The sequence below is a fragment of the Psammomys obesus genome, unplaced genomic scaffold (genome assembly GCF_907164565.1).
Source record: "Psammomys obesus unplaced genomic scaffold, mPsaObe1.curated_primary_1811, whole genome shotgun sequence".
NCBI classification, from domain to species: domain Eukaryota; kingdom Metazoa; phylum Chordata; class Mammalia; order Rodentia; family Muridae; genus Psammomys; species Psammomys obesus.
In genome coordinates, this window is record NW_026596149.1 from 3,018,909 (window position 1) to 3,045,172 (window position 26,264).

A 26,264-nucleotide genomic window follows, 5' to 3' on the forward strand; every position below is an offset into this window, starting at 1 on the left:
CCCGCCAGCTCCGGCGGGAAGTAGCGCCGGCCGCGCGGAGCGGCCCGCCCGGGCTGGCGCGGAGGGAGACCGGGGCGCGGCGCGGCCCTGCGGCCTTCGGTGAGCGGGAGCCTGGCGAGCGCGGGGCCCGGCGGCGGCCCGTGGTCCCAGAGGCCGTGGCGGAGCTGCGCGGTGTCCCGAGAGGATGGTGACACCCTGGGCCTGGATTTCTTCCGAGCGTGACGTGCCCACTTCCAGGGCGCATGTTTTGCCAGCGTCTGGTCCTCAGCACTCTTGGTCCCATCTGTCCCCTCAGGCTTGGCGGCAGGTGCTAACAGGTTGACAAGGGTTGCTCGGTGCTCCCTTTCCCCAAACCGAATTCTGCCTGGGAACAGCGCAGGTAAAGTTGTCTAAAAGCATATCAGAGCCCAAAAGGTAGCCCAGCATTACTCCTTGTTAATACAGGGTCTGAAAACATACTGTGAGGGAAATCACAGAGAGGACCACAGTCAATTTGAGCCCGTGACTCTGAGTTTTAGAACATGTCAACTAGATATACCGAGCATTTGCCAGGAAGGGAAGGAAAGCATACTGTGGGCCAGAAAACAATTCTGTGTCTCCAGAGGAGCAGTGGGTACATCACAGTTGCCACAGTTCATCCAGCTGAAGTTTAAATGGATAACGTGTGTTCTATTTAAAATATAAGTAAAAGAATTTCCTCAAATGCTGGTGGAGGCAGGGTGTGTTTTGGGGAGGGGGTCGGGGAAGCTGTTGCTGGGAGTCGCTGACAGAGACAAGCTGGTGGGGAAAATATTTACTGCTTATGAAATCTGACACTTAAAAGCATGCTGTCTCTGAACGGAGTCTTCTAAGTGGGCTCCCGCAATAGGGAGAATGTATGCCTAAGGAAGAATAGGGCACACCAGAGCAGCTGATGTGCCTTCAGAGGTGCGTAGCCCGACCACCCACCCCCACCTCAGCCTCTGGCTCAGTTCGTTAGGCTAACCTTCCTGCTGGGGTCCCTCTCCAGGCAGCCTCCCTGCCGAGTAGCCCCACCTACAAGTGAGTGGAGGAGTCAGCACTGCTTCCTTATAGGGGGCTCTGATGGCCGGCTGTTCTGCCTCCCTCTACCCAAGGCTCCAGCAAAAAGCGAAAAGTGTTAGTTAGAACAATACGAGACAAATTTTCACAGAGCAGAAGACAAGCACCACCCTGCATATCAGCTTCTAATAGGGACACTCCAAAGGCTTGATGGTTTTGACTGAAGTTCCTTTGGAGGCTGAGCAATCGGCTGTCCTTTCTTGTAAGGTTGCTTCCTGGTCGCTAACACACCGCTCTGTATTTGCGTTCCTTTATGTTTCTCCATGTTCTTCACGCCCTTGGATTTCATTTTCTCATCAAATCTTGCTACTTAAAACTGGTCTCCAGGTTAGCTTTCCTTTGAGTGTTTGGGTGTTAGGTATACCTTCCCAAACATTTCACAAACATAACACTTTTTTCTCTCTTTGTTTTGGCTCTGGATTATTGTCTCATTAATGTGCTACTTTAGAAGGCAATCAGTTGAGATCAATGCCAAATACCGTTATTTGGGGTTGGAAGAAAGAAAAAAAGTTTGGGCTTCTGTTTATTTGGCTTCTATTGTTATTTCCTCATAAGAGTGAATCCCTAGGTCTTAAGCTCTTGCATTTGGAAGTTTGAAAAGTTGAGAAGCATGTTTGTGTAAAACAGAAAACATTTTCAATTATGATTCTAAAGCTGTTAATCTGGAGCTCATTTCATGAAGCTGTTTTGTTTCTTCTAAGACCACCAGCAGAGGATAAATTATGAGCCTTTCACCTCTAGCTCACAATGCTTTGCAACTTTTCTTTGCATTATTTTAAGTAACATAGAACTGAATCCATGGCTTTAATGATATTGCCACTGGTTTGTAGTAAGATGTTTACTGAAGATTCGTCAGGCACAGTCTGGCTCCCACCTGGATGGCCAGGCACGGGTAACTTGATCAACAGTGATATGGCCACGGGTCAGATGTTAAATAGAACAGTTTCACTTTCCTGACCACAAAATCCTCCCTTTCCTGACCACTTTAAAACTGTTAACATATCTGGGAACACATGACTCTAGTGATTTCTGCTGCAGACCTTGGGGAAAATTACACACCTGCAGATTTGCTTTTCTGTTGCCACAGTGTTCTCTATTAACAACTGATGGCTGAAAATCCTAACCTTGAAAACCAGTTTAAAGATATAGCCTGTTTTCATCTACATCTGTAGTTAGTGAATTGGTTTTTACAATGAAAACTTTTTTCTTTACTGTGTTTACAATTTTTAATATTTGTACTTGAAAAACATTCTACCTGAATTTAACGACAAAAAGTGAAGCAAGACTGTACAGATAATGTGTACATCTTCTAAAAAGGAAAAAGATATTTGAGGTTATCCATGTCTATGAAGTGTCGAAGTCATCTTAATAACGGAGCAGGAGGGCACCTCCTTAGTTCTTAGCTGCCAGTTCTTCCCATTTGTGAGGACAGATGACGTGCGGTTTACACTTACAGACAGGTATTGGCCTCCTTAGCAGGTCACAAGCTTGCGGCAGTTGTGTCCCGTTGCTCATTTTTAGAATTATTCATGTTACTAGTGTCTGAATCACATTATTTTAAATGACATTTCAGTGTCAGCAAATCTTTCCCCATTCAGAGCAGATCAGATAGAAATACCTGAAAGCCATTTGCAACCACAGCTAGCTTACCAGCATTGTTTAACAAGTGAGATTTTAATAAGAATAAAACCAAATGAGCCGAGTAGCACTCAAAACACCACTACCAAATCATCATCACTATCAATAATAACAAGCCTCCAAGAAAGGAGGATTAGAGAATAATTGCAAGAGAAATTGATGCATTAGAAACCAATAAAATGGATTAATTCAAAAGGAAAGAGATTGAGAGCAGAGAAATCCCTAAAAAGTCTATTTCACAAAATAGATACAGAATATAAATAAAACTATAAAAGACACAGAGAAACTCTGTCTCAAAAATACAAACAAAACTATAAAAGACAAAGGAGATAGCACTGATAAGGAGTTTGCTTTAAATTACATGAGACTACCATGTGATTCTATTTTTGTCTTTATTTTTCCCTGGAAGGACAAATCACCAAGAACTAATTAAGAAGGAGGAAGAAAATGAAGCATAAATCAAAGCCAAGGAGGAACAATTTTGAAAGCTCAGGGTTAGAAATGTTCTGGGTGTACCCCAGCAAACGTCAGAGAGCACATATGTTCCTTTTAGAGTATATATTCTAAAGATTGTTTTTTAGAAATTAAATATATTATAAAACTTTTCCAAAACGGTTACAAAATTTTTAAATATAAGTTCAGACAACAAATCCAGTGTCACCAATTAAATGCAACACAGTAAGTCACTTTTGACATTTTTTTTTAGAAATAAGATATTTTAACATCATAAAAATACAACTAATACAATTAGGCAATAAAAGGAAAGTCTTAAAAAAGTGCTAAAAACCCTGATCTGTCCCTGATTAAAACACCTGACCTTTAAAACCTTTATCTGTCTTTTATGTGCGTGGGTGTCCTGCCTGCATCTGTGTCTGCGCACACGTGTGTGCGGCCCCCACAGACACCAGATGGTTGTCACATGCCACATGGATGCTGGGAGCTGAACCTGGGTCTTCTGCGAGAGCAACAAGTGCTTCCGATCACTGATCTGTCTCTCCCACACACACATCATTTTTTTGCTTTGTTTTGTTTTGTGTTTTTTTGAGACAGGGTTTCTCTGTATAGCCTTGGCTGTCCTGGACTCATTTTGTAGACCAAGCTGGCCTCAAACCCACAGAGATCCGCCTGCCTCTGCCTCGCTGAGTGCTGGCATTATAGGCATGCACCACTGTGCCCAACCACAGATAATTTTTTAAAACTCAGTAAATGTTAAAAAATTAACCACTGTTATCTTTTAATAATGGTTTATTAAAAATTCATAAAGAACTTAATTCTTCTATCACCATTCTGTAAAATTAAAGGTTTTTTTTTTCTATGCCCATTCTAGCTGCCATAATAACATGGAGCCCTATTATACTTATGACTAAGCTTCAACCCACAGCTGAGCAAATACGCAGCTATGCTAACCCAACTCTGCAGGCCTGGCCTACTCTCCACCCATGTGCTCTGTTACCTGCCACGCAGTCTTGCCCCAGCTGCTCCTGCTCCATTCATGTCCTCATGGCCACCTTCTCCTCTTTCTCTCCTCCACCTAGGATCTTCCTCCTGGGATCACAAGTCCTGGCTTAACTCTCCCCCCAGCTATAGGCTGTTAAGCTGTGTGTCAGCCAGTCAGGTGTGATGGAGAGCACTGAGACAGGAGACTCTGACTGCAGCCAGATCTCTGCATACAGAAACCAGCACTGTGAATACATAGTGCACAGAACCATCCCGCAACATTGTCTTTTAGTCCAATAAATGCTTTTTCTCTTTCAATAGTAAGCTATCTACAATAAGAACAATTATGGAACTATCAAGTAAGAATTACATTCACAATGTCCAGTCCATTTGTATATGGCAATCGTGGAGAAAGCATTCCACAATCTATTTTGTTGAGTTCAAAGTTCTGTACCTAAATCCCTTTCTTATTAAAATCTAAGCCTTTATATCCTCTAACTTTCACAATTTGCAATTGTCATCCTTAAAACACCTGTTTGTAACTTCCTCCAACTTTCATTGACCAACCTTAAAACACCTTACAACTTAAACTTTCACACCCTCCAACCTTCAAACTTATATTTACAATTCAAAAGGAAAGAGATTGAGAGCAGAGAAATCCCTAAAAAGTCTATTTCACAAAATAGATACAGAATATAAATAAAACTATATTGATTATTTATTTAAATGTAAATATTATTTATATTTATATTTAAATATTAATTATATTTATATTATAATATTATATTTATATATAATAAATATAAACTATTATTTATATAAATAAATAAAACAATCCTTAAAACATCTCCTTAGACCCTGTATCACTCTCTTAGATCCTTCACAACTTAGGCTTTTATGTGAGACTATAATTATTTAGTCTTCAACCCCATCAGAGACCTGAGAAGGATAAATGTTACCTGAGTGAACAGGAAGTGTAGAGCAAGCAGCTTCCTTTACTATAGAAATGACAGAGACAGCTGTCTGTCTGGACAGTCACTCAAGGTTTCTCTGCAACACTGAGGTCCCACCTTCAGCCTTCTGGCCCACTGTATAATAGACTTTTCTGTGAAGCAAAAATTATGAAGGACTACCTACCTTGTCTTGGAAAAGCTTGGCAATTGACTTCTTCTACATGCTCCTTGTCCACAGCCTAGACAGCATACCATCAGCAGTTGAGGCAAGGACAATCTCTCACCCAGTGGCTGGCTTGCCTCATTAGAAGCAAATTCCATGTGGAGGTTCTTCAATGCCCAGCATCTCATTTGAAGTAGAATCGAGGTGCTGCCAAGAGCAGCCGTGTCTCACTGTCAGAAAAGTCTCTTATTAATAAAACATCCTTAACTGCTATATTCTGTAGCTCTCTGAGGTTTTTGAAGAACATGCATCTATCTCTCTATGTAGTATATCTGAATAGGCAACATTACCTGTTTCTAGCTATTTACTATCTCTTCAACTTTGAAAACATCTATAGGAAACTAAATAAAGCTTATTTCTGTAAATACATGACCATAAGTTTGATTGACTATTAACTTGCATTTTGTTAAATTACCTTAAATTGTAGGTTATTGTGTAATTCAAATGCTGATTTCTGTTATCTCCCACATCTGGTTGCAATCCTTGTTCTGAGGATCTCCTGCCTCAATGTGTAAACACTGCTCTCCAATTATCCCGTTATGCCAATAAAGCAGCTTACAGCCAATCGCTGATCAGGGGAGAGAATACCCTGGACTTCCTGCCAGCCAAGGGAGGAGGAATGAGAAGAGGAAGAGATTCAACCATATCAGATGTCCAGAAGAGACTGGAAGAGAGCTCAGCAGGAAGCTACAAAGTGTAAGTATCTCTGGGATGTACACTGGGAGGAAACCAGATTACTTTAGAGGGTTAAGAACAGAGTAATAACTGCTCAGTTATTGCAGTGTGAAGCTTATTAAAATAATATAGTGAAGTCTCAATTATTTGCATGATAGCTGGGTGAAGAGAGAAACTAAGAGAAACAGTTTTGTAAAAATAACCATAACAGTTTGTAACAGCAGCTTACACAATCACTAGAACGCCACATTGCATTTTTAAAGGAGTTGCATAGGCACAATACCTTATACAAGAGTTGAAACATATATATGGTATGTATTAAAATATAATCTTAAATTTGTATCAATATACAATAATATGTAACAATGTAAAAATATTTGGCTTGACGCTCTGTAGTCTAAATTTAATAATCTACCCTTTTATCCTATCATTCCTGTCTCTCCCTTTTTCTTTTCATTTCTTCTCCCCTTTTCCCCCCTAGCAGTAAATGGGAGAGAAAGGATAAAGGAAAGAAAAAGAAAGAGAAAAAGAGATCCCTGAATCTAACCTCCTATACTTTACTCCCTGACCAAGACCATTAACAACTTGTGACCACCACCCCCATTACGATGACAAACATCTGTCACCCACCAAATGACCAAAAACCACCCACCCCATTTTTTTGGGTACGCACTGTCATTCTCTTAAAATTGCTTCCTGCTGCCTGGTGGCATTGTTCTTTTGCAGGGGCCATAAAAAATTTTAGATTAATGGCCAATTCCTAAGAAAGCTGGCGATATCATTTTTGTCCATTTTCTGGAGTGATGGGAAGTAAAGGGATTAACTGGAACCCTGGCTAGAGCAGTCTGTGAGGCTGGTCAATTTCAGCCATTTTAAAGTTGCTCTGTGTGCAGAGTTTTGAGGAAACAGCTATTGGAGCAGTCTGCGAGGTAGGATCACTTCAGCTGCTTGTCTTGTCTTCTTTGGTTTCTGGTCTTTTTGCTCTGTAAACATGTAAACTTTTACAGACAATATACATTTGCATTAATACATGTATGGAACGTGCAGTGTGCACAATTCAGCTAAAGATGATTCTCTGCTCCCTGTTGGAACAGGTATAAGGTATCTGTCTTTCTTTATAAGTGAGTTTAGACTGTATAATCAAACTGTAATATAAATTTCCATCCAGTGCCATGTGAGAGGATGGCATAATAGACTTATTATGAGGACTTTGTAGCCAACAGGGTTCATTGGCTATACAAAGACATGCCTCAGCCACTCTCAGAGCTGTTCCCATGAAGAGAGAGATCAGCATTCACGTTACCTTTCTTGTTGTTTTTATTTGTTTCTTCCATTGTTTCTGCAGTCAAAAATTCCAGAGGTCTCCCCTAGTCATCTCTATTAATTCTGGAGGAATCCATAGTTTTTCTTCTCCTGTTGAAACACAGGCAAAAACCTCTCCAACACAAAACATTATCTGATTTCCATTCTGAAGATAGCACAACTATAGGTTGATCTAAACCAGCAGTCCTTTCTAAAATCCAGTGTTTTTCAGCAGCTGAGCTACTTGTCTCATTGATGTTTAAAAATGTAAAGTCAATAAAGCATTATTGAATCCATCTCTGGAAGGTCCCATATCCCCTTTCTGTTCTATGAGCATTTCTTTTGAAGTCCTGTTAGATCTCTCTACAATTGTTTGTCCTATAAGTTTGTAAGATATATCTGTAACATTTTCTGTCACATGTCTAAAAAATTGTACTCTATTAGCTACATATGTCAGAGCACCATCAGCTTCAATCTGTAAACACATGTTTAATGTAGCCATCATCTCTAACAAATGTGCAGTTACAGAATCAGCCTTTTCAGAAGTCAAGGCAAAAATACATTGAAATCTTGAATAGGTATCACTTGTCCACATTAGCCATTGTTGTTGAGGGCAAGTTTTAATATGGCTGACATCAGTTCTCTCCAATCTTTTGGAATTATATGCTTTTGCATGGCCAAATTGTTACGTATCTGTTTTATATAAGTTAAATACATATCAAGGGACATTATTGTGTCTTTAAACCTCTTTAAATCTAGCACCTCTATGGGTTGCCACTCAATTTCTTGATAACTGCATTTTTTTTTTTTAAATCTGGGAACTTTTTTTGTTTTATTTTGTTTTGCTGTTGTCGTAGGTTCTAGATTGGATTTTTGGGAGGAGATTTTTTAAATTCTGATTCAAGGAATCATCCAATCTCTGTTCTGTCGCTTCCTATCTAGCAATCCATTTCTCAGTCACTTTCTTATCTAAATATGCTTTATTCTGTTTTTGGTTGGTTTGTTTGTTTGTTTTCCTTAAAGAAGGGATATGAAATTATAATCATTGTTGGTTGTATAATTAGTTTTATGCTGATAAGCATAACAAAATTATATGGGATCCAGATACCCTCCGTCATTGCATTTTCCATTTTTTTAACACAGAAAATATTCTCTTTCTCTAGCTCTTAAGCACAATCAAACATACTGGACCTGGTCAGAGACACACCTGTGTGCAGGGTTTCAGTCTCCCTGTCTGGGCCTGGCTGTTGCATTCCTGTAGCCTTTGGGGGGGGGGAGGCCACTGGCGCTCTCTTAAAGGACCAGGCCTTCTGTTCACATAGCTCATGCTGTGTGACTTTACGGTTGGGCTCTAATGACCGAATCTAGTATCTAAGCTTCGCGTATGTGCTGGATATTGGGCGCCAAAACTAAAATGGGGCTTTCTTTGTAACGGCTCCCAAATAATGACACAGAGACCTATACATATTTATGAATGCCTAGGCCTTATAGCTAGGCTTGTTCCCAACTAGCTCATAACTCAGTTATCCTACTTAGACCAATCTAAGTTCTGCCACGTGACTCTTACTACTCTCCTTCAGTCCCAGCCTACTTCTTGCTCCATGTCCTGCTTGAGACTTTCCTGCTCCTCCTCTCTCCCAGAGTTCCTCGCTCTGTCCCAGAAGTCCTACCTCCTCTCCTGACTGCTATAGACCTTCAACTTTTTGTTAAAACCAGTCAGAAGTTGAGAGGAGGAGTATTTACAGAGCTCTCTGAGACAGGTGATGCTTAACAATGCCAAGGTCCAGCCTGTCAGCAGAATCTGCCAGAGCAGAAAGCAGCATTGAACAATACAGTCTCCACAGTGTACAAAGACATCATCCCAACAGCACTCTATTCTTCCTGCCCAGAAACAACTTCCCAGAAACTTTCAGACATGTGTGCTTTTCTCTTTAGAATAAATTGTGTGTGTGATTTGTATTTCTAGAATTATGGTTTTAGTAGGGGCTTTTCTAATACTGGCCATAGCTCCTGAATAATTGACACCTGTTAGATTTATTCAACAAGCTTCAGCTCTGTGACTGGGCAGATACTCATCTGTTCTGATCCAGTTATGCTAGTGTGGCCACCTCCCAGCCGAATGCCCGTTACTTGCCATCTCAGTCTTAGCTTGGCTGCTTTTGTAGCATCTCTCTGTCCTCATGGCAACCTCCTCCTCATCCTTCCTATCAGCTTTCTCCTTCCTTTCCTCTGTGACCCCCTCCACTGGAAATGGAAGATGCGCCTCCTGTCCTCTTTTACCCAGCTATAGGCTGTCAGCTTCTTTATTAACCAATCAGAAATAATTCGGGAGCATCCTTGATTCAGGACTGCAACCAGATCTCAGAGCACAGTGATGAGCATCTGTGCACAAGACCATCCCCAACATGTGTTCTTCGGCAGTCCTCCCCACCCCCACCCCTACCAGCTAGTGGGGCTGGCTGACCATGAGCTCACCCCAGCACTGAGGTTACAGACACATGTACCTTTTACATGACTATTCAGAACTAACTCAGGCTCTTGTTTTCACACTGATGGCACTTTACCAACTGAGCCATGGGGTTGACGTGAAATTTTTCAAAAAGTGAAATCACACCTGTCCATTGTCTTGTGCTTGCTTTTTAATTTCATAAGGAAACTTGGCTGTCTTTTCATGTCAGCATATTTTACGATTGTTGATTACAATTACATGAATGAATCACAATTTTTCACTAATTGCTAACTAGTTAGGTTGCTAGCCAGGTCTCTGCAGTCACATAGCAGTGGAATGTCTTTGCTTATTACTTAGGAAAAGACAGCATTGAATGTCTTTGCCTATTAGGACTAATACATAGTAATGGAAATGAAGATCAACATTTGGATAGATAATTCTAAGCCTGTATCCAGAAAAGCAGAATTTGTATCAATTTGAAAGTACATGTAAAAAAAAAAAATGTTGAAGGTTTTGAAGGTAGTTGATAGGCAAATGTCATTTTATTATTCACTCTATTTTCATTCCTATTTTTAAATTCCTTTTCTAAACTATGTAACCATTTTCATTAAAATCAAATATAAAGATGCCTGTCACCACTGTTGTTACTTAAAATTATGTTGAAATGCCTAAAAAGATAAAATGTAAATGAGTATATCTCAAAGCAGTGAGGGAAAAGCTTTTATTTGTAGGTAATACTTTTGCCTATCAGATTTTAGAAACCCAGTTGAAAAGCTGCTGTAGAATATTGGGGCTTGAGAGATGGTTCATTGTGTAAAAGTGTAAATATGAGAACCTGAGTTTGAATCTCTAGCACCCATGTAAAACAGCCGTGCGTGCGTGTGTGCGTGCGCGCGCACACTCATGTAAACCCATCACCAGAAGCAGATACAGGCAGATCCTAGAGGAATGTTGGCTGGCCAGCCTACCTAAAATGGCAAGCTTCAGGTTCAGTGAAAGACTCCATGGAAGGAAATAAGGCATAGACTGGTAGGATGAGGCACCTGATGTCCTCCTGTCGTCTCTGTGGGTACACACACAGGTATGCACATCTGTACAAATGCACACCCACAGATAACGAGATACATGCTGTATACATGTATACATCGATGTATGTTATATATAAAAAGTTGCCAGTGATTTGCCACTTACCTGTTGGGTAATATAACGGTTTAAAAAATCCTATTCAAAATGTCCACAGATAATGTTGGCAAAAACTGAGTGAGATCTATACCCCAAAGAAATAAATTAAGATATATATGCTCCTAAGTAAACAGTATTTACAATTTTAATCCCTCCCCCCAAAAAAGCCCTCCAAAGGGACAGGTTTGAATGGAAACATTTTCTATCTGGAGGAAAAACAGAGTAAGCAGAGTAAATATAAAGATGAAGAGTTCACACTACCAGATGTCACTACAGATGATAAAGTCATAATTATTACAGCGATATTGAATTACTGAAAGATTGACAAATAGATTAATAGTTCGGAGTAGATAGCTCTGAATTCAATATGCCAGGAAACGAAGCATGACTAATAGGGAGGACGTGGATTATCAGCAAACAATTCTAGGAGTACTTACTGGCCAGTCATTGAGGGAACTCTGATTGCACGCTTCATACACACAGAAATCCATCTCAGGTTAAAGAGGGAAGTGTGAAGAGGTTCAAGTGGAAAATGTGAAACTGAACTGTAAGAGAAAACACACCACAAACTATGGAAGAAATAGATTTGTGTGCAGAATGATTTGGATCATCTGTATGCCAAAACCGAGAATAAGTTGCAACATGGGCATTTGTGATGACTGTCAGGTAGGAGGGTTAGCGTTTGCACCCGAGCAAAGGTCCTTCAGAGGCTTTCGGAAAGCTTTTGTACAATGGCATCAATGTATTTATGTCAGTATGAGAAAGTCACTTAGAAGGGGTTCTTCTAAGTTTGGAAGAGTTCATCACAACATCCCACTTTTTTTTCCTTTTGGAATATTCAAATTTTTTCTTCCTTTTTGTTTTTGGTTTTTGTTTTGAGACAGGGTTTCCCTGTGTAGTCTTGGCTGTCCTGGACTCACTTTGTAGACCAGGCTGGTCTTGAACTCAGAGAGCTCCACCTGCCTCTGCCTCCCCAAGTGCTAGGATTACAGGCGTGCATAACCACTCCCAGGCAGAATGCTCAGATTTTTGTTGTTTGTATATTTTGCTTGTTCTCACCTCATTTCTCTTCTGTAGGTAGCATGTAGGTTGTAAATGCTTTTTTCCTCCAGGTTCTTTTTCACAATTGTGTGGCAGTGAAAAAGGGTTTTTATATTTAGGCAATACTTTGGCCTACAAAACTTTTGAGATCCAATTTATCTCTTTGCAATCCCCATTTTCCAGACTAGAAGGGATCATTTCTGTGTCTCTTCATGTACACACACACACCCTTTTAAGCACAAATAGATGTCAAAGTGAAAAAATCAACAAAAACAAGTGATTTGAAATAAATTTTAATGAAGCCATGGGAGTAAGCTGGGTTTGGTAGGAGACCAAAAGTTCTCAGCCAGCATCCCCACATCTTGCTGCGCCGATCCTTACCTGCCACAGACGGCGTTTACATAGTTTTTTATCTCTATTTTTATACCATGAAGCTGAAGTACAGAGAAGTAAAGAACTTGCTGCCATTCGCTCACATGGAAATGGTAAGGCTTTGTTTTGAGCCCCTTGTAGGAGCGCTTATGATCCTCACAGCTCTTCCTAATTTATACCAGGACAGTGGGAAGCAGGAATGGGTTACTGGAATTAATACATTTTTGCTCAACAGTCAGAAAGAAATAGCGAACAAGGACAGACATATGATAAGGACTGGAGGGAAAATAAGGCTTAAAAAGCCTGAGTCAGAGAAGACAAAAGGCCCTGAGCTTTAGTAAATGAGACACAAGCTGCACGAAAGTGAAGAAGACCTGAGAGCAGGCGGGGCTGGGGGTGGGTATCCTGAGCACATTAGGATGAAAACATTGCCAGTCCTGGAACTGTCAAGAGCCATACACAGCAGTGAGATCACACCCACTCTCTTCCCCCTTGTTTTGAAATCTATCTTCTGAAACACTAGCTCTTGTTTGGTATAACTGTTTATGTAAGACTCTGGTTCGTTGTGAACAACTGTTTATTTAATATACTTGTTAATTTATATCTCTGCTTATTTACATAGCTTTTGTTTAGTTAACAAGAGTAGAAGTTGAATGTAAACCACCGAAGTGAAGCTTTGATTGAGCAGAGGATTTTTATCTGCTTTATAATGAAGTAGGGAATGAAGCTTAGGTAACAGCTTTTGAGGTTTTTGGAACAAAACCAGTACCTGTTAGCCTCTAAACTTCCTGCTCGATTTTTTAAATCACATTTAAAAAAAGTTCTGAATTATTCTAGAAGTAGCCTAACAAGAAACATGCATACAATGAAAAACTTATAAATTTGCTAAATGTGATTCTTTTTCATTAAGATTGTCACTTACCTGACATTTGTCTGGCTAATTTGATAACTATCTAAAATGAATTGTTAAAAGTGCTCAGTTGCTTTTTTGTTTTTTTTAATTTGAAATTGATGTGTGTCTGTCAGCTGGAAGGGGAATTTGTTTACCTCTTTCATGTTTCAACACTGTCCAGTTTTGTTTAAAGGTATGCCCCTACCAGATTTATCATTACAAATACTTCTTTTTAGTGGTAATACTTTTATAAATAACTTCCGTAAACAGAAATTGTAAGTCCTCTCCCAAAGTAGCAAAGTCCACGTAATAAGCCCTTCCTAGCTTTGCCTGCCGCTCTCCACACACTAAACATTAGAGTCCTATAGCAGCTGAACAGGTTTCTAGTATTTGATCTCGTAGTTGTTTGGTTTTGTTTTTTGTTTGGTGTTTGGTTTTTGTTGTTTGCTTGAAGATTTTTTTTAGACTGAAATATTTTGGCTATACCTCAGAGAGTGGAGAAATGAAAGGCACTCTTAATCCATGATTAGAACAACCTTGTTATGATTTTTTTTTTTAATTGCTAGAGCTGGCATGAATGCATACAGATGATTCATTCAGTGAGAATTTGGATACTGGTGGAAATCCAGGTGAGTTGAAAGAAAGGCCTGGAACCTGTGGGGAAACGCAGGCAGCTTGAGCCATAGTGTTTGAAACCTGCTTCAGGGCATACGCATAACCCCGGGGGGGGGGGGGGCGGGAAGCCAAGGTGGAAAGTCTCTAAGCCGACTGTTGGAAGATGTAACTCCCTGACGTGTGCGCACGTGGGATTTTAGTTACTCGACATCTGTTTAGCGAAGTGTCCTACTAAATAGGAATCAAATACAGAGATCAAGTTACATGGGGAGGGGAGTGGGGAGGACATTCAGGAGTCGGAAAGGAGAGCTATCAGCCAGGGGAAAATCAATCCTGGCTGTGAGGCTCACCAACGGAGAAGCAATTATTTCAGATGTGGGGCTGGTTGGCATTCTCCCTCATGAATTTCATTAAATAACCTTTGAGTGGCAGAAAGCAGAACAAACCATTGTACTTAACTGTCAGCAAGACATGCAGCATATAAATGACCCAAATTCTTCCTTTCCCCTCCTCCTACATAGATCTGTAAGTGTTTTTTCTTCCTTTTTCTAACTTAGTCTTTTTTTCTCAAAGGCCTCCAGTGAATTCACTGGAATAAGTGGCTGAAACCAGAGAGAAGTAGGATTTAGCACCAAAATCTTTGCAAAGGGGTAATTTGAAAAATGAAAGAAAAAGAAAAAAAATGCAAGGATTAAGTCACCATTTGAGTTCCTTCCTTGGGCCTAACACAAAAGCCATTAACTTCACAGGGATATCTTGGAATAACAAGGCCTCTGGGACACTCTTAATTGATCTGCATTTGGCACCTTGGATGATAAGGCAAAAGACACAGAACTTACAAGTTCAAGTGGTCCAGGCAAGAACTGTAGGGAACTTCCCTAAGCATGTAAGAGAACAAACAGAGAGCTTAGTGGGTATTTTAAGACCAGACTCGCTTAGTGTGGCCACTTAGAGACCTCTTCCAGCCACTCTTCACCTCAGGACTAGCTGTGTACTTGGCTCTCTTCTTGCTTCTCTGGGCAGCACCAAAATTCTTCCAGGGCGCAACCCAGATCCATCTGGCTTCCCCCAATGCCTTTCTTCTATTTGCAAACAGCGGAAGCCAGCTGGGGAGAACCTAAGAGTGACAGGACACATTTAAGGTTCCATACCTGAGCATCTGAACAGCCATGGGGCTTCCCTAGAAAGCAAGCCCCTTGTGCTCAGTTCGTAGCGCCTTGAGGCCGGAGCCCACCGACTCCTCCAGTGGCCTCCATGAACCGCTCCAAATCACTTGGTTGTCACTGCTTCATGAGTACATTCTAAAATCCCCGGAAGGCTCTAATTAGTGCATTCACACAGTAGCTATTTGGCTGAAGCCATGGGATAAATTCTGAAAGTCTTTTACTGTGTGGAGTCATTCCTTCTAAACTACTCTCTTTCGCTATTTTAAAATCCTAGGCGTGGGCCTTGGCCGGAGCATCAGTCTCAGAAAAGACCCCTGGGCCCAGATATTTTGGTTCTGTTGCTCTCCTCGTGGAGTTCCTGTCCTCTCCAGGCCTTACTACACTCTGGGCGGAGTGCAGGAAATCTTCCATAAGATTTTCTGCACTCCGCCCAGAGTTTGGCTATGAGTCTCAGTATCTGCCTTGATACTCTGTTGGGTACAGCCTTTCAGATTCAGAGGCGCTCTGTGGTAGCTCCTGTCCTGTTCCCTGTCTTCTCCTGCTTCCAATATCTATAGTGTTTGCCCTTCTGAATAAGGATTAAGCCTCTTCCCTAGGGTCCTCCTTGTTGTTTAGCTTATTTAGGACTATAGATTTTAGTATATTTATCCTATATTATATGTCTAATATCCACTTATGAGTATATAACATATGTGTCTTTCTGCTTCTGGCTTACCTCACTCAGGATGATCTTTTCTAGTTCCATCCATTTGCCTGCAACTTTCATGATTTCCTTGTTTTTACTACTAATTGCTTAGTAGTATTCCACTGTGTAAAGAGACCGATACTCCAACCAAGAAGCACGCATGGAGAGGACCTAGACGCCCTGCTCAGATGAAGCCTGGAGGCTGCTCAGTTTCCAAGTAGGTTCCCTAGGAAGGGGATCAGGGGCTGTCTCTGACATGAATTCAGTGCCTGGATCTTTGATCACCTCCCCCTGGGGGGAAAGGGGTATAGCCTTAGCAGGCCACAAAGAAAGATGATGGAGACAGTTGTGATGAGACCTGATAAGCTAGGGTCAGCTAGGAGGGGAGGAGGACCTCCCCTATCAGTGGACTAGGTAAGAAGCATAGGGGGAGGAGGAGGAGGGTGGATGGAACTGGGAGGAGATGAGGAGGCTCAGCTGGGATACAAAGTGAATAAATGTTAATTATTTAAAATTAATTATTTAAAATTAATTAATTAAAAAATAAAATCCTAAGCATTGCTTCAGGTACTGCTAACCTCAACTGTGTCCATGTGGCTGACACAGCCAGCCAGAGTAGCAGTCTTGCCTAGGAGAACTTGAAAAGAGGCTGTTCCTACTGGAGCAAGCTGTCCTTTCAAAGCCACACTTGTTGATCTACCCTGTTCCCTTATGTCAAAACTACCATTACTCTGAGGCTGTTCACTGCGATTCTGGTAGAAGCTGCTCTGAGGGTGACTGATGACCATGGCGCGAGGAAGTCCCTCAACCTTCATGTTCTACAAGTGTTTCCCCACACCCTCCATCAAACTGCTGTCCCATGTGTCTCACCTTGAGCCACACGTCTCTCCACACCAAGTGAGTAACCACTGACTCATCAGAAACGGTTCCCATGTTAAGAATCTACCTTCACCTCCCCGGCAAGGTCATCTCAAGATAATACAGCACAGCAGCACCCATCTTTAGTTTGCATTCTTGACCAAGCCATCTGTGAAAACAATGGGCGCTCTTCCTCCCCCCATCAATTTGCTGTACGGATCCCTCCAGGCAGCTGTAGCTGTGACCGCCGGTACAATACTGGCGGGTGACATCTGGCTCAAGTCCCTGAACTGGCGACATCCCTGTGTTCCTGCCAGACCCATGTCTGCCGCCTCCTTTTAATGACAGAGTACTTCTAGGCCCACCTAGCTTTATGATTTGTGTACAACCAGACCTCTGGCTACAAAGCTGCACAATTTCCTATGGTCATAACCCATCTGATCCAGGTCATAGTAGTCTACAAGAACCTTGGAGTGTTGTTTCTATGGGTGGTATGAATCTTGCTCCGAGATCCTAGAATTCTATGATGTGATTCTTTTATGATTCCCAGGAACTTCCTGACCTCCTTTTCCCAACAAATCCCTTTAGTACCATAGGGTATCCTGAGTGGCATGTGAGGGCTTCCTACAGCAAAGCTCTTCTACCTGGAAAGTCCCCAGACAGCGGGACTGAGGTTCGAGAGGTGATGCAATTCTGCACACCGAGCAGTGTCCTAATCTGGCTTCTATTGCTAAAGTACTAAGCAGAAGCAATTTAGGGAGGAAATGGGTTAAGATTACAGTCTATCATCGAGGAGAGGGGTCCTGGAGTCCAGAACTGAGGCACAGACCTCAGGGAAACGCTGTTTATGGCCTTGCATTCTCTGGTTTGTTAAAATACTTTTCTTATACAGCTCAGACCCACCCGCTTAGGAATGGCCCTACCCACATTGGGCTGGCTGCTTCATCAATCAGTAACTAGGAAAATGTCCCGCAAACATGCCCAAAGGCTGACCTATTGGAGACAATTTCAGTTGAGATTCCCTCTACCCAGGTGACTCTAGTTTGTGTCAAGTTGACAAAACCAGTACAGGCAGCTACCCCGGTCTCCTAACCCACCCTTTCCTGATTCATGTTTGTTTTAAACTGTTACACCTTTAGCCTACCCTCATCCTGCCTCTAGAACATTAAATTCTACAATTTTCATAAATATCTGGATAGGACCACTGAATGACACATTAGCCTTGTCCTGTTGGAATAATTACATACACTTTGCTTCTGGCATTGTCAGACTTCTAGTATTTTGGGACCCAAGCCTTATTTCTGTCAGAGGCTCCATTCTATAGCTGCATCTCTCCCAGACAGCCCTACATGTAGAAAACAGCCTCCACTGAGGACCTTGGTGGTTGCCATTTCTAATGTACTCTATCACCGTGGCATGTCCTGTGCTTTCCTACCTGTGGCTCCACCACCAGAAGATGGTGTCTGAACCCCTGGATCTGGAATTACAGGTAGTTTTGAGCCCCAGAGTGGATGCTAGGAGCCTGACTCTGGACCTCTGCAAGAGTAACAAGCCCTCTTGGACTGCTGACTCATCTCTCCAGCCCCATAGTTAGTATTTCTGCTAAGAGTGTTTAACTCAGGCTTTACAGTGGAATATTCTTTTTTGGTAAAGAAGTGGCAAATGGTGGAAAGTACTGATTCCTTTTATGAAAACTTTGAACTTTTAATTTTTCAAATCTATTTCTACACAATATTACCTGGAATGCATTTCACAAAAATCAGAAAATTAGCAAATAGACTGTTACTGAGCACAGTGTTTTCAATGTGTACAGCTTGCAGATCATGTTTTATACAAAGACACCAGTACTTCTCGGGTGTCATGGCTTAGGTATTGGACATCATAGATTTGCATATTTACAAAGAGAATTTTCCAGCAGATGGCAGTCAAGTGTCTTACTTTAAGATTAGTACAACAACTTTTGCCAATGGAAATAAAATGTCTTGAGGACTGGTCACCCTCACCACCACACACAGACATGTAGGCGATGGCGGCACTGCTCACAGGCCTGCCGTGAGCCATGCTCGCTCAGCCTCATTTACCCTCCAGACTTGTCTGAAGGGACGCTAGCGGTAATTGCCCGTGGCCTCACTCAGAGCAGAGTAGTTTGGGGATTCCTATGTGGATCTTGGTTTCTTTAAAACTCTGTGCTCCTTTCTACACTGTTTCAGAAAATTAAAGCCTCAGGACTTGAAAAGAATTGACTGGTCAGAGTGAGAAAGTTGACTCAGCCCAAGCCAGCCAGGCACCAGAAGCCCCAAATCTCACTTGGCCTACTGCTCCTTCTGCCTACGCATGCTTACTGCAATGCTGGCAATACTGGGAGCTGAAGAGAACAGAGCATCAGCATGGTTTAGACTGCACTGTACATGCCACAGAAATAATGTAAAATGAAGGACTCACTGTAGTTCATCCGCAAGCACCCGGACATCTTTATATCCAGAATACCTTCACTGCATATTTTCTATCAGTAATGTATACCTTTTATTTTATATTTTAGTATAATTTTTTTTCAAAAACTGTGTTCACCAATAAATTCTATGAATGGGCAAATGAACAGGCTTTGTTTAATGTATAAATATCTGTACTTATGATAGTGATACATTAATATTCTTAACCCAACATTCAGTTAAAATTACTTTTCAAAACATACCAATCATGAGTAAAAGAAACTCAGAAATAAATATTTTATACTGATCCTAAATTAATCACTGAGTAAATATTTTCCTCTAAACCCATTCAGATAGAGAAAAAGTGAAAACTGCCCTCTATAAAACAAAAAAAAGCAAGCAAACAAACCAAAAACAGCCTAGTGGTGGTGGCCCACTCCTATAAGCCCAGCACTGGGGAGGCAGAGGCAGGTTGATCTATGTGAGTTCAAGGCCAGCCTGGTCTACAGAGTGAGTTCCAAGGACAGCCAGGGCTACACACAAAGAAACCCTGTTTCAAAACAAACAAAAGAAACAAAGAAACTGCTGTGTCTTTGGGAATTTTAAAATTCATGAATAGCATGGATACATTTTCCCCAATTTTTCCTAACTGTGTGAGGCTTAGAAAGCCATTGAAGTCTGTAACTTCGTAAGGGCAGGTCCTTCCTGGACTCTGAGATCTGGGGTGTTTGCTCCCCTTCCCTCCGCTTTCACAAGTCACTGACATTTAAACAAACCCCTGTGTCCTCTCAAGCCACTGACCAGGGTCCAGCTCTATTGCCTCCAGGACTAAGAACAAAATGATATGGTCATACTTTACCAAAATCTACTTTTAAAACTCAAAAGGCTTTAAGCAATTAGTAAATAGAAGAGTATAGATATAGACTTGGTCCTGTCAATCTCTGAAAAAGTAACTACAAGTTAAGTTTTCTAAACAACAAATTTGGTGGCCAAATAAGCATCAACATTTGCTAGCACCTATCTTAAAAGGATGGTTACAGAAAATTATTCATCCTTTCAAGGTCAATTTCTAAACTTGACTTCTTAGAGAGATGGGATTTAATTTATGTTAAGAAGGGCTTCATTTTTAGCAGCAAGCAAACCTTTCATTCTTTAAGGGGTTTTGCTTGAGGAAAGAGTTAGAAAAGCAGGCTAATGTCCTGTGAATATGAAGTTGTCATTTGTTTTCACATGCTACATTAAATATGACTGCTTCGTGCTCAGTGTTTCATGGATGTTTTGGTCCCTCAGGGAAAGTGTGTGTGTGTTAGAAAACTCCATGAGGGCAGGAAATGTAGGTTTGCTTCATCACAAACCATTGGGCTTAACCCACTCACCTAAGAAGGAAAACTGGGAGATAGCACAACTGTTGCCAAATGCAAAGCTTTGTCATCAGATCGCCATAAATCGCATCAGGCTTGTGTAGAAGAGAAGACATTCAGCAGTGTTTCCGCTTCACTCTAGGTTCTTCTCATGAGCATTTCATGAGGAAGCTGAACGCACATCATCACCCTTGCTCCCACTCGATTCCCAAACTGGCAGCAGTCCTCCCTCACATGGGAGGAGTTCCTCTAGAAAGGTAAAATTTAAATACACTACAGGGACATTGGGAGAGGAGTTAGTCTGCATAGAAAATTGGCATGGACAAAACTCAAACCATTAGTGAAAACACCAGAGACTCATCAATGGCAGACATTATTTTTGCTTAAACACAAAAAGGATTTTTTTAATGCTATGTATTTTAAATGTTTAATGTTCCCTTAATCCCAGGGAGGCAGAGGCAGGTAGATCACTGTGAGTTTGAAGACAGCCTGGTCTACAAAGTGAGTCCAGGATAGCCAGGGCTATACAGAGAAACCCTGTCTCAAGACAAACAAAGTTTTCTGTTGCTTAAAGTGTCTTTTATAAACAACTGGGTGTGGGGCAGACCCTACAGCTGGTACTTTAAAGGCAGAGGCAAGCAGACCTCTCAGATTCGGAGGCCAGCCTGGTCTCAAGCAAAACAAACAAAAGAGAAACAGAACTTAATATTTCCTAATCCCATCTGATCAAAGTAGAAACATGTAGCAGAACAGTATTATTTTATTCTTAGTGTCGTACTTTTGGATGAACATAAGATGATGTATAAAGTAAAAAAATGTCAATTGCAAAGTATAATGGTAATATTAAGAAACAAGATGGAATTTACCATTCTAATATCTAATATTTAACCTAGATAAATTCATTTTTACTGTATCATCATGGTCATCTAAGAGCAGCTACTGTTGTGGTTTTGTTAGTTTTTGTTTTATACAGGTTATTATTCTGTTACACAGAACTTGAAATTCTGCCACCATAGCCTCCCCATACTGAGATATCACACAGATATTTTCACAGAGTGGAAAATATTCTTAATTATGAATGATAAAAATGGGCTGGAAGATGGTTCAGTAGTTAAGAGCTCTTTCAGAGGACCCAGGTTCAATTCCCAGCACCCACATGGTAGCTGACAACTTTATGTAACTCTAGTTCCAGGAGACTCCAACACCCTTACACAGACATACATGCAGGCAAAATACTAATGCACATATAAATTAAAAGAAGTAAACATTTTGAAAAAGCATGAGGAAAGCTACTTTTTATCCCTTCAGGTCATTAAATGGCTTACAAGACAAACTAGATAGACAGGAAAGAGAAAGAAAGCCACAAAATTGGGAATAAAAATGATAGTTTCCTATGCAGTGAGTGTAAGAAATTTCGGTAAGAAAATAAAATAGGCTATGAAATGAGGTCAGGAGTGAAGGTGTGCACTGCACACACAATCCTCAGCACCACCAAAAAAGGAAACGCCAGGCATTCTAGCTTGACATAAATAAAAAAGAGATGGGCGATTGCTTGCTGGTTATGAAGAAGTCTTTAAAGATGCAACAAAGCTGCTTGCTGGTAGAAAATAAGAATGACAGAGGTAAACCCAGGAAAATGCTCCTGGTAATGGGGCCTTTCCTTTTCAGGAAACTAAATATAAAAGGACCCCTGTGATGGAAGTTTTGCTCTCTTTGTAAACTCAGCTATGTTATGTAAATATGTTTTTATTTTAGTCCCAAGTATAGGATTTTAGTTGGGCTTTAGTTTGTCCACAGCCGTTAATTTCTCATGCAGGGCGTGGCTTTTGCCTTCCTCATGCAGCACTTGGTCTAGGGCTCTGAGGATATAAATATGAGAGCTCAGAAGAGAAAAATTGGTGTTCAGAGTTGGTGTGTGGCGAGCAGCAGTTTGGAGAGACCAGAGACTGCAGTGGTTTGGGAGAGACACTTCCTGACACAGCTGCTGGGAGGAGGCTGCTAGCTGTGTCCGCTGTTGACAGACACTGGCATAACCCCCAGAGCCCCATCAACCCTAAACCGCAGGGAAAAGCAATGGTCTGCACCCCTCTGCCCACCACCCTTTCCCCACATAGGGCTGGGGGTTGGTGGAAAGGAGGTAGAGGCAAGAATACCCCAAATAGAGTTTTTTTAAACAAGCGCTACAGAGTCCAAGAAGGTTTTTAAGTCTGGGTCCACTGTAGTTCAGGGAACTGCTGAGGTAGTCTGTGTAGTGAGAATTTTGGAATTTTGATTTCTTTAAAAACACAGAAATAGAAGACTGTTTTCGTTCTAATCCCAGGTGTAGGGATATGGGGCTTCTAGCAGCTGACTGTGATTTGCACCATGCTCTGGCAGAGGCATGGTTTTCCCAGCTGCAGACAGCTGTGTGTGATATTTGGAATTCTGGAACTTTTCAGAGGGTATATAAATGCTAGAGCCGGTCAGTGGTTGTTGGTCATTTTGGGAGGTTGGCTGTAGTTTGCTAGCAGCTGTGGTCAGAAGAAACAAAAGGAAAGATATTAGATTCAGGGATTTTCCTAATTCCTCTCTCCCTTCTATCCTTGTTTCTCTCCAATCTAATGTTAGGAGGTAAAACCAGGGAATGGGGAATAAAGGGTGGGAAAAAGAATCCACAAAGTAGCAAAGGCTGGCTACAAGCCTATCCCTCTCTGTTCTTTGGGCCTCCAGGAAATACCTCTCAAGAAAAAAACTGTAGGGGCAAGGGAGAGGTACCTCAGCGGTTAAGAGCCCTGGCTGCTTGCTCTTCCAGAGGACCCTAGTTTAATTACCAGTACCCACATGATGGCTTACAACCATCTGTTAACTCCAATCCCAGGGGAGCTGAAGCCCTTTTCTGGCCTCTATGGGCACCAGGCACACACATGGTACACAGACATACATGCAGATACTCATACACATAAATCAATCAATTAAAAAGAGATGTAGCCTGTTAGGCCCAAGACAAAGATATAACTGAGACTTTTGAATCAGAGAAAAAGTTCCTATGGTCAGAAGTGCATTGGCTAGGTAGGGAAAATAAAAAAATAATTTAAAAAAAAGCAATGCTCTTTTTAGTGTTTTGTTGGAATCTACTTTGACCCCATTACAGCTTCCTAACTGAAATGCACTAGGTCCGAGTCTTCTGCTATTCTGTGCCAATTGTATCTTAAAGCCTGAACACGTGAATTCTGAAAGTTGTAAACTGATTCTGGGACAAGGGAACCCTAAGGACAAAGCTTCTGTGTCTTGAGCATTGAAGAGGCATCACAGTAAGAGCTCTCAGAGGGAATGGACAGCATGACAGCTAAGAAACAAACACTTCATAGAGGGTGAGAAGAAAATAGTTTCAAAACCAGAATTAAAAGGGGAGGAGGGGCTTTCCTAAATTCTTAAGAAACCAGGTGGGCCCCTGGAGAGCTCCTGTGCTGTCTTCTGTGCACTTAGGTAAACCAGGACTCTTTTTTAGGGCCTGCATTCTTATCATCATTTTCCCCTTTCCAGATTCCCTTTCCTGTCTCCGTGTAACTGGCAAGGTGAGTTTTCCTAGCCAGTCCATGAGGAAATAACTAAGGCTTTTCAAACAGCATGTCTCATTTGTATCTCCTCTGAAGGATATGTGTGTTGTGTTATGTTTATGAGTTTATAGAAAAAACAAATACCTTAAAGCCTGTCCTGCCTTTTAAATCTACCTTTATACAAATGATTGACTAGTCTTTTCATGCATTGTAGCTAATAGTTTATAGAATATTAATAAATACAGAAAACACTAAAGGCATTTCACATTGAACAAGAGGAGAATTACTTAGTGCAAACATCTTAGAAACAACTGTTACTCTTACTCTCCCGTGACTCTGAGTATAAAAATGTACTTTTTTCAGTTAGCAAGTGGCTGATAGCTGTCCACTCTCTGCAGAAGCGTTTCTGAGTATCCAGGGGTATAGTACCTGAAAAAGAAAATTTGCTATCAGACATATGGAAATGTTCCTACAGTATACACAAAAGCAGATACGTAAAGAACTTACTAAATAACTCATGGGGCTGGGGAGGTTGCTCACCAGTTGCCGAGCTCATCCCTGGAGACACCCAACCCCACATGTCTGACCTTCACATACATGCTGTAGCACACGTGTGTGTGTGTGAATGTTTTTAGAATAAATACCCGTATGGGTGAGACTTCACATATTGTTCTAGTAATGCTTGTGCAAAAGAACGTATGAAGACAGAGAGCCCAACTCAGTGCTGTAAAAGATTCCGAAGCACTTCAAGGCTGTAAGCATGGTGACAAAGAAGACTTCTCCAAGCACACGCCATCAATCCAGTGGTGATATTTCAGAGGCTGCCGTCAAGTAAGTGACGGCACTCACAGTGAAATAACTGGAAGATATAGCTAACTAATGTCTCTTGTATGTGAGACTATACAATCTATTTTTACTAATCAACCTCTGCATTCCAATTGCCTCAGAAATTATGTTTTAAAATAGTTTGATCATAACCAGTTATAATTCACATTGAAAAAATTGAACAAATGATTTATAAACACTCATACAACATAGAAAAATCAACCATCTCCATTGGTTCTTGGGCATATATAATACCATACATTTCCACTTTAAATTTAGCATCTTATAAAATATTTAGTATAAAGTACTAAACATATGAATAGTATGTGTGAATAGTAATATGCTGTAGAATTTACACTTACATAAAAACAAGCCTAGTAAAATCTGGTATGTATTCTAATATAGAAATGGGTTTAAAAGCATAATTTAAAAGTTTTCAAAATATTTACTCAAAGTGAGTAGGCCTCTGAAAATGTTTTCTTAAAAGTTAGTGCTGGGGACTTGTCCTTTGCTCTCTATGTTCTCAGAAAGTCGTGAATCTGGAGCTGGGGAGGCGCAGTAGTGTAGAGCACCTGTCGCTTTTCCAGGGGACCTGGGGTCAGGTCCCAGCTCTAACTCCCGTGCCAGGAAACTTAGGGCCCTCTTCTGGCTTCTGAGGGCACCAGCCACATGAATGGTATACAGCCACACATATGGACAAAATCCCCATACACATAAAATTAAAAATTAAAAAACAACTTTTCAAAAGTCATAATTTCTTCCACAATTTATTAAGTTAAAGTGGGCAAGACAGAATTATATTTTCTTAAATAGTGTACTTGTTCACAATCAAAGCTTCACAGAACACACCTAAAAATCTCTCTTAGTGTGTGCTTCCTCCTGCACTTATGTGCACAGACACATACATATAATTAAAAATAAAAATAGGATTTTAGCCAGGCGTGGTAGCACATACCTCTATGGCCAGCACTCAGGAGGTAAAGACAGGTGGATCTCTGTGAGCTTGAGACCAGCCTAGTTTACATAGCGAGTTACAGATCAGTTAAGGCAATATAGTAAGACACTGACCTTGTCTCAAATAAAAAAAAATCATCAAAGGCCACCTAATCTAGAAAAATTTGTTTAAAACGTGGTGTTTGTCTGTCTGTCTGTCTGTTTTTAAAATGTTTTCCACTGAGGAACCGGCTACTGTCCCTAAGTCTGTTAGTACGGCTGTGACACTGCCCCTGCTTCATGCTCCTCAGAAGCGTGTCACACGAGACAGGTAGTCTTTATAGTAAGCTAGGAGACAGGGTTTTAGAAACCTTCTAAAATGTGCTACTTAAAATGCTAACCAGTAGTCACATAGGGTTAAAGATTACTGGAAATATAGCTACTGTGCTTAAGAAACTGTTTAAATTCTAACTTTAAAACTGACAAATTGACTACTGGAAAACATAAAACATGTTTGGAAGTCATCTGTGAGTCTGCTTTTTGCCATGTAAGTTTTACACACTCTAAATTTAACCCAGATATTTCCAATGAGATTTGCCACTTGATTAAGAT

The 26,264-nt window shown here is 41.0% G+C and overlaps 1 protein-coding gene and 1 long non-coding RNA gene across 12 annotated transcripts in view; one reads left to right on the forward strand and one right to left on the reverse strand.

Moving 5' to 3' along the window:
* Positions 1-20,668, forward strand: part of LOC129666608 (uncharacterized) — a 22,333-nt gene extending 1,665 nt beyond the window's left edge. Inside the window, exons 1-7 of one of the 11 annotated variants that reach the window (XR_008718613.1) lie at positions 41-379; positions 5,759-6,027; positions 12,415-12,465; positions 13,811-13,873; positions 15,750-15,927; positions 16,470-16,607; positions 18,779-19,164. This is a non-coding gene — a long non-coding RNA (uncharacterized LOC129666608). Of the gene's footprint in view, positions 1-40; positions 380-5,758; positions 6,028-12,414; positions 12,466-13,810; positions 13,874-15,749; positions 15,928-16,446; positions 16,608-18,778; positions 19,165-20,500 lie in introns of those variants that run through there. The other 10 variants (XR_008718618.1, XR_008718620.1, XR_008718619.1 and 7 more) reach the window with 10 other exon arrangements.
* Positions 20,669-24,120: 3,452 nt separating this feature from the next.
* Spag6 (sperm associated antigen 6) overlaps positions 24,121-26,264 on the reverse strand; it is a 52,777-nt gene continuing 50,633 nt past the window's right edge. Inside the window, exon 11 of the mRNA XM_055593798.1 lies at positions 24,121-24,323. Coding sequence (XP_055449773.1) covers positions 24,254-24,323 — 70 coding nt within the window. The 3' untranslated portion in view covers positions 24,121-24,253. The remainder of the gene's footprint in view (positions 24,324-26,264) is intronic.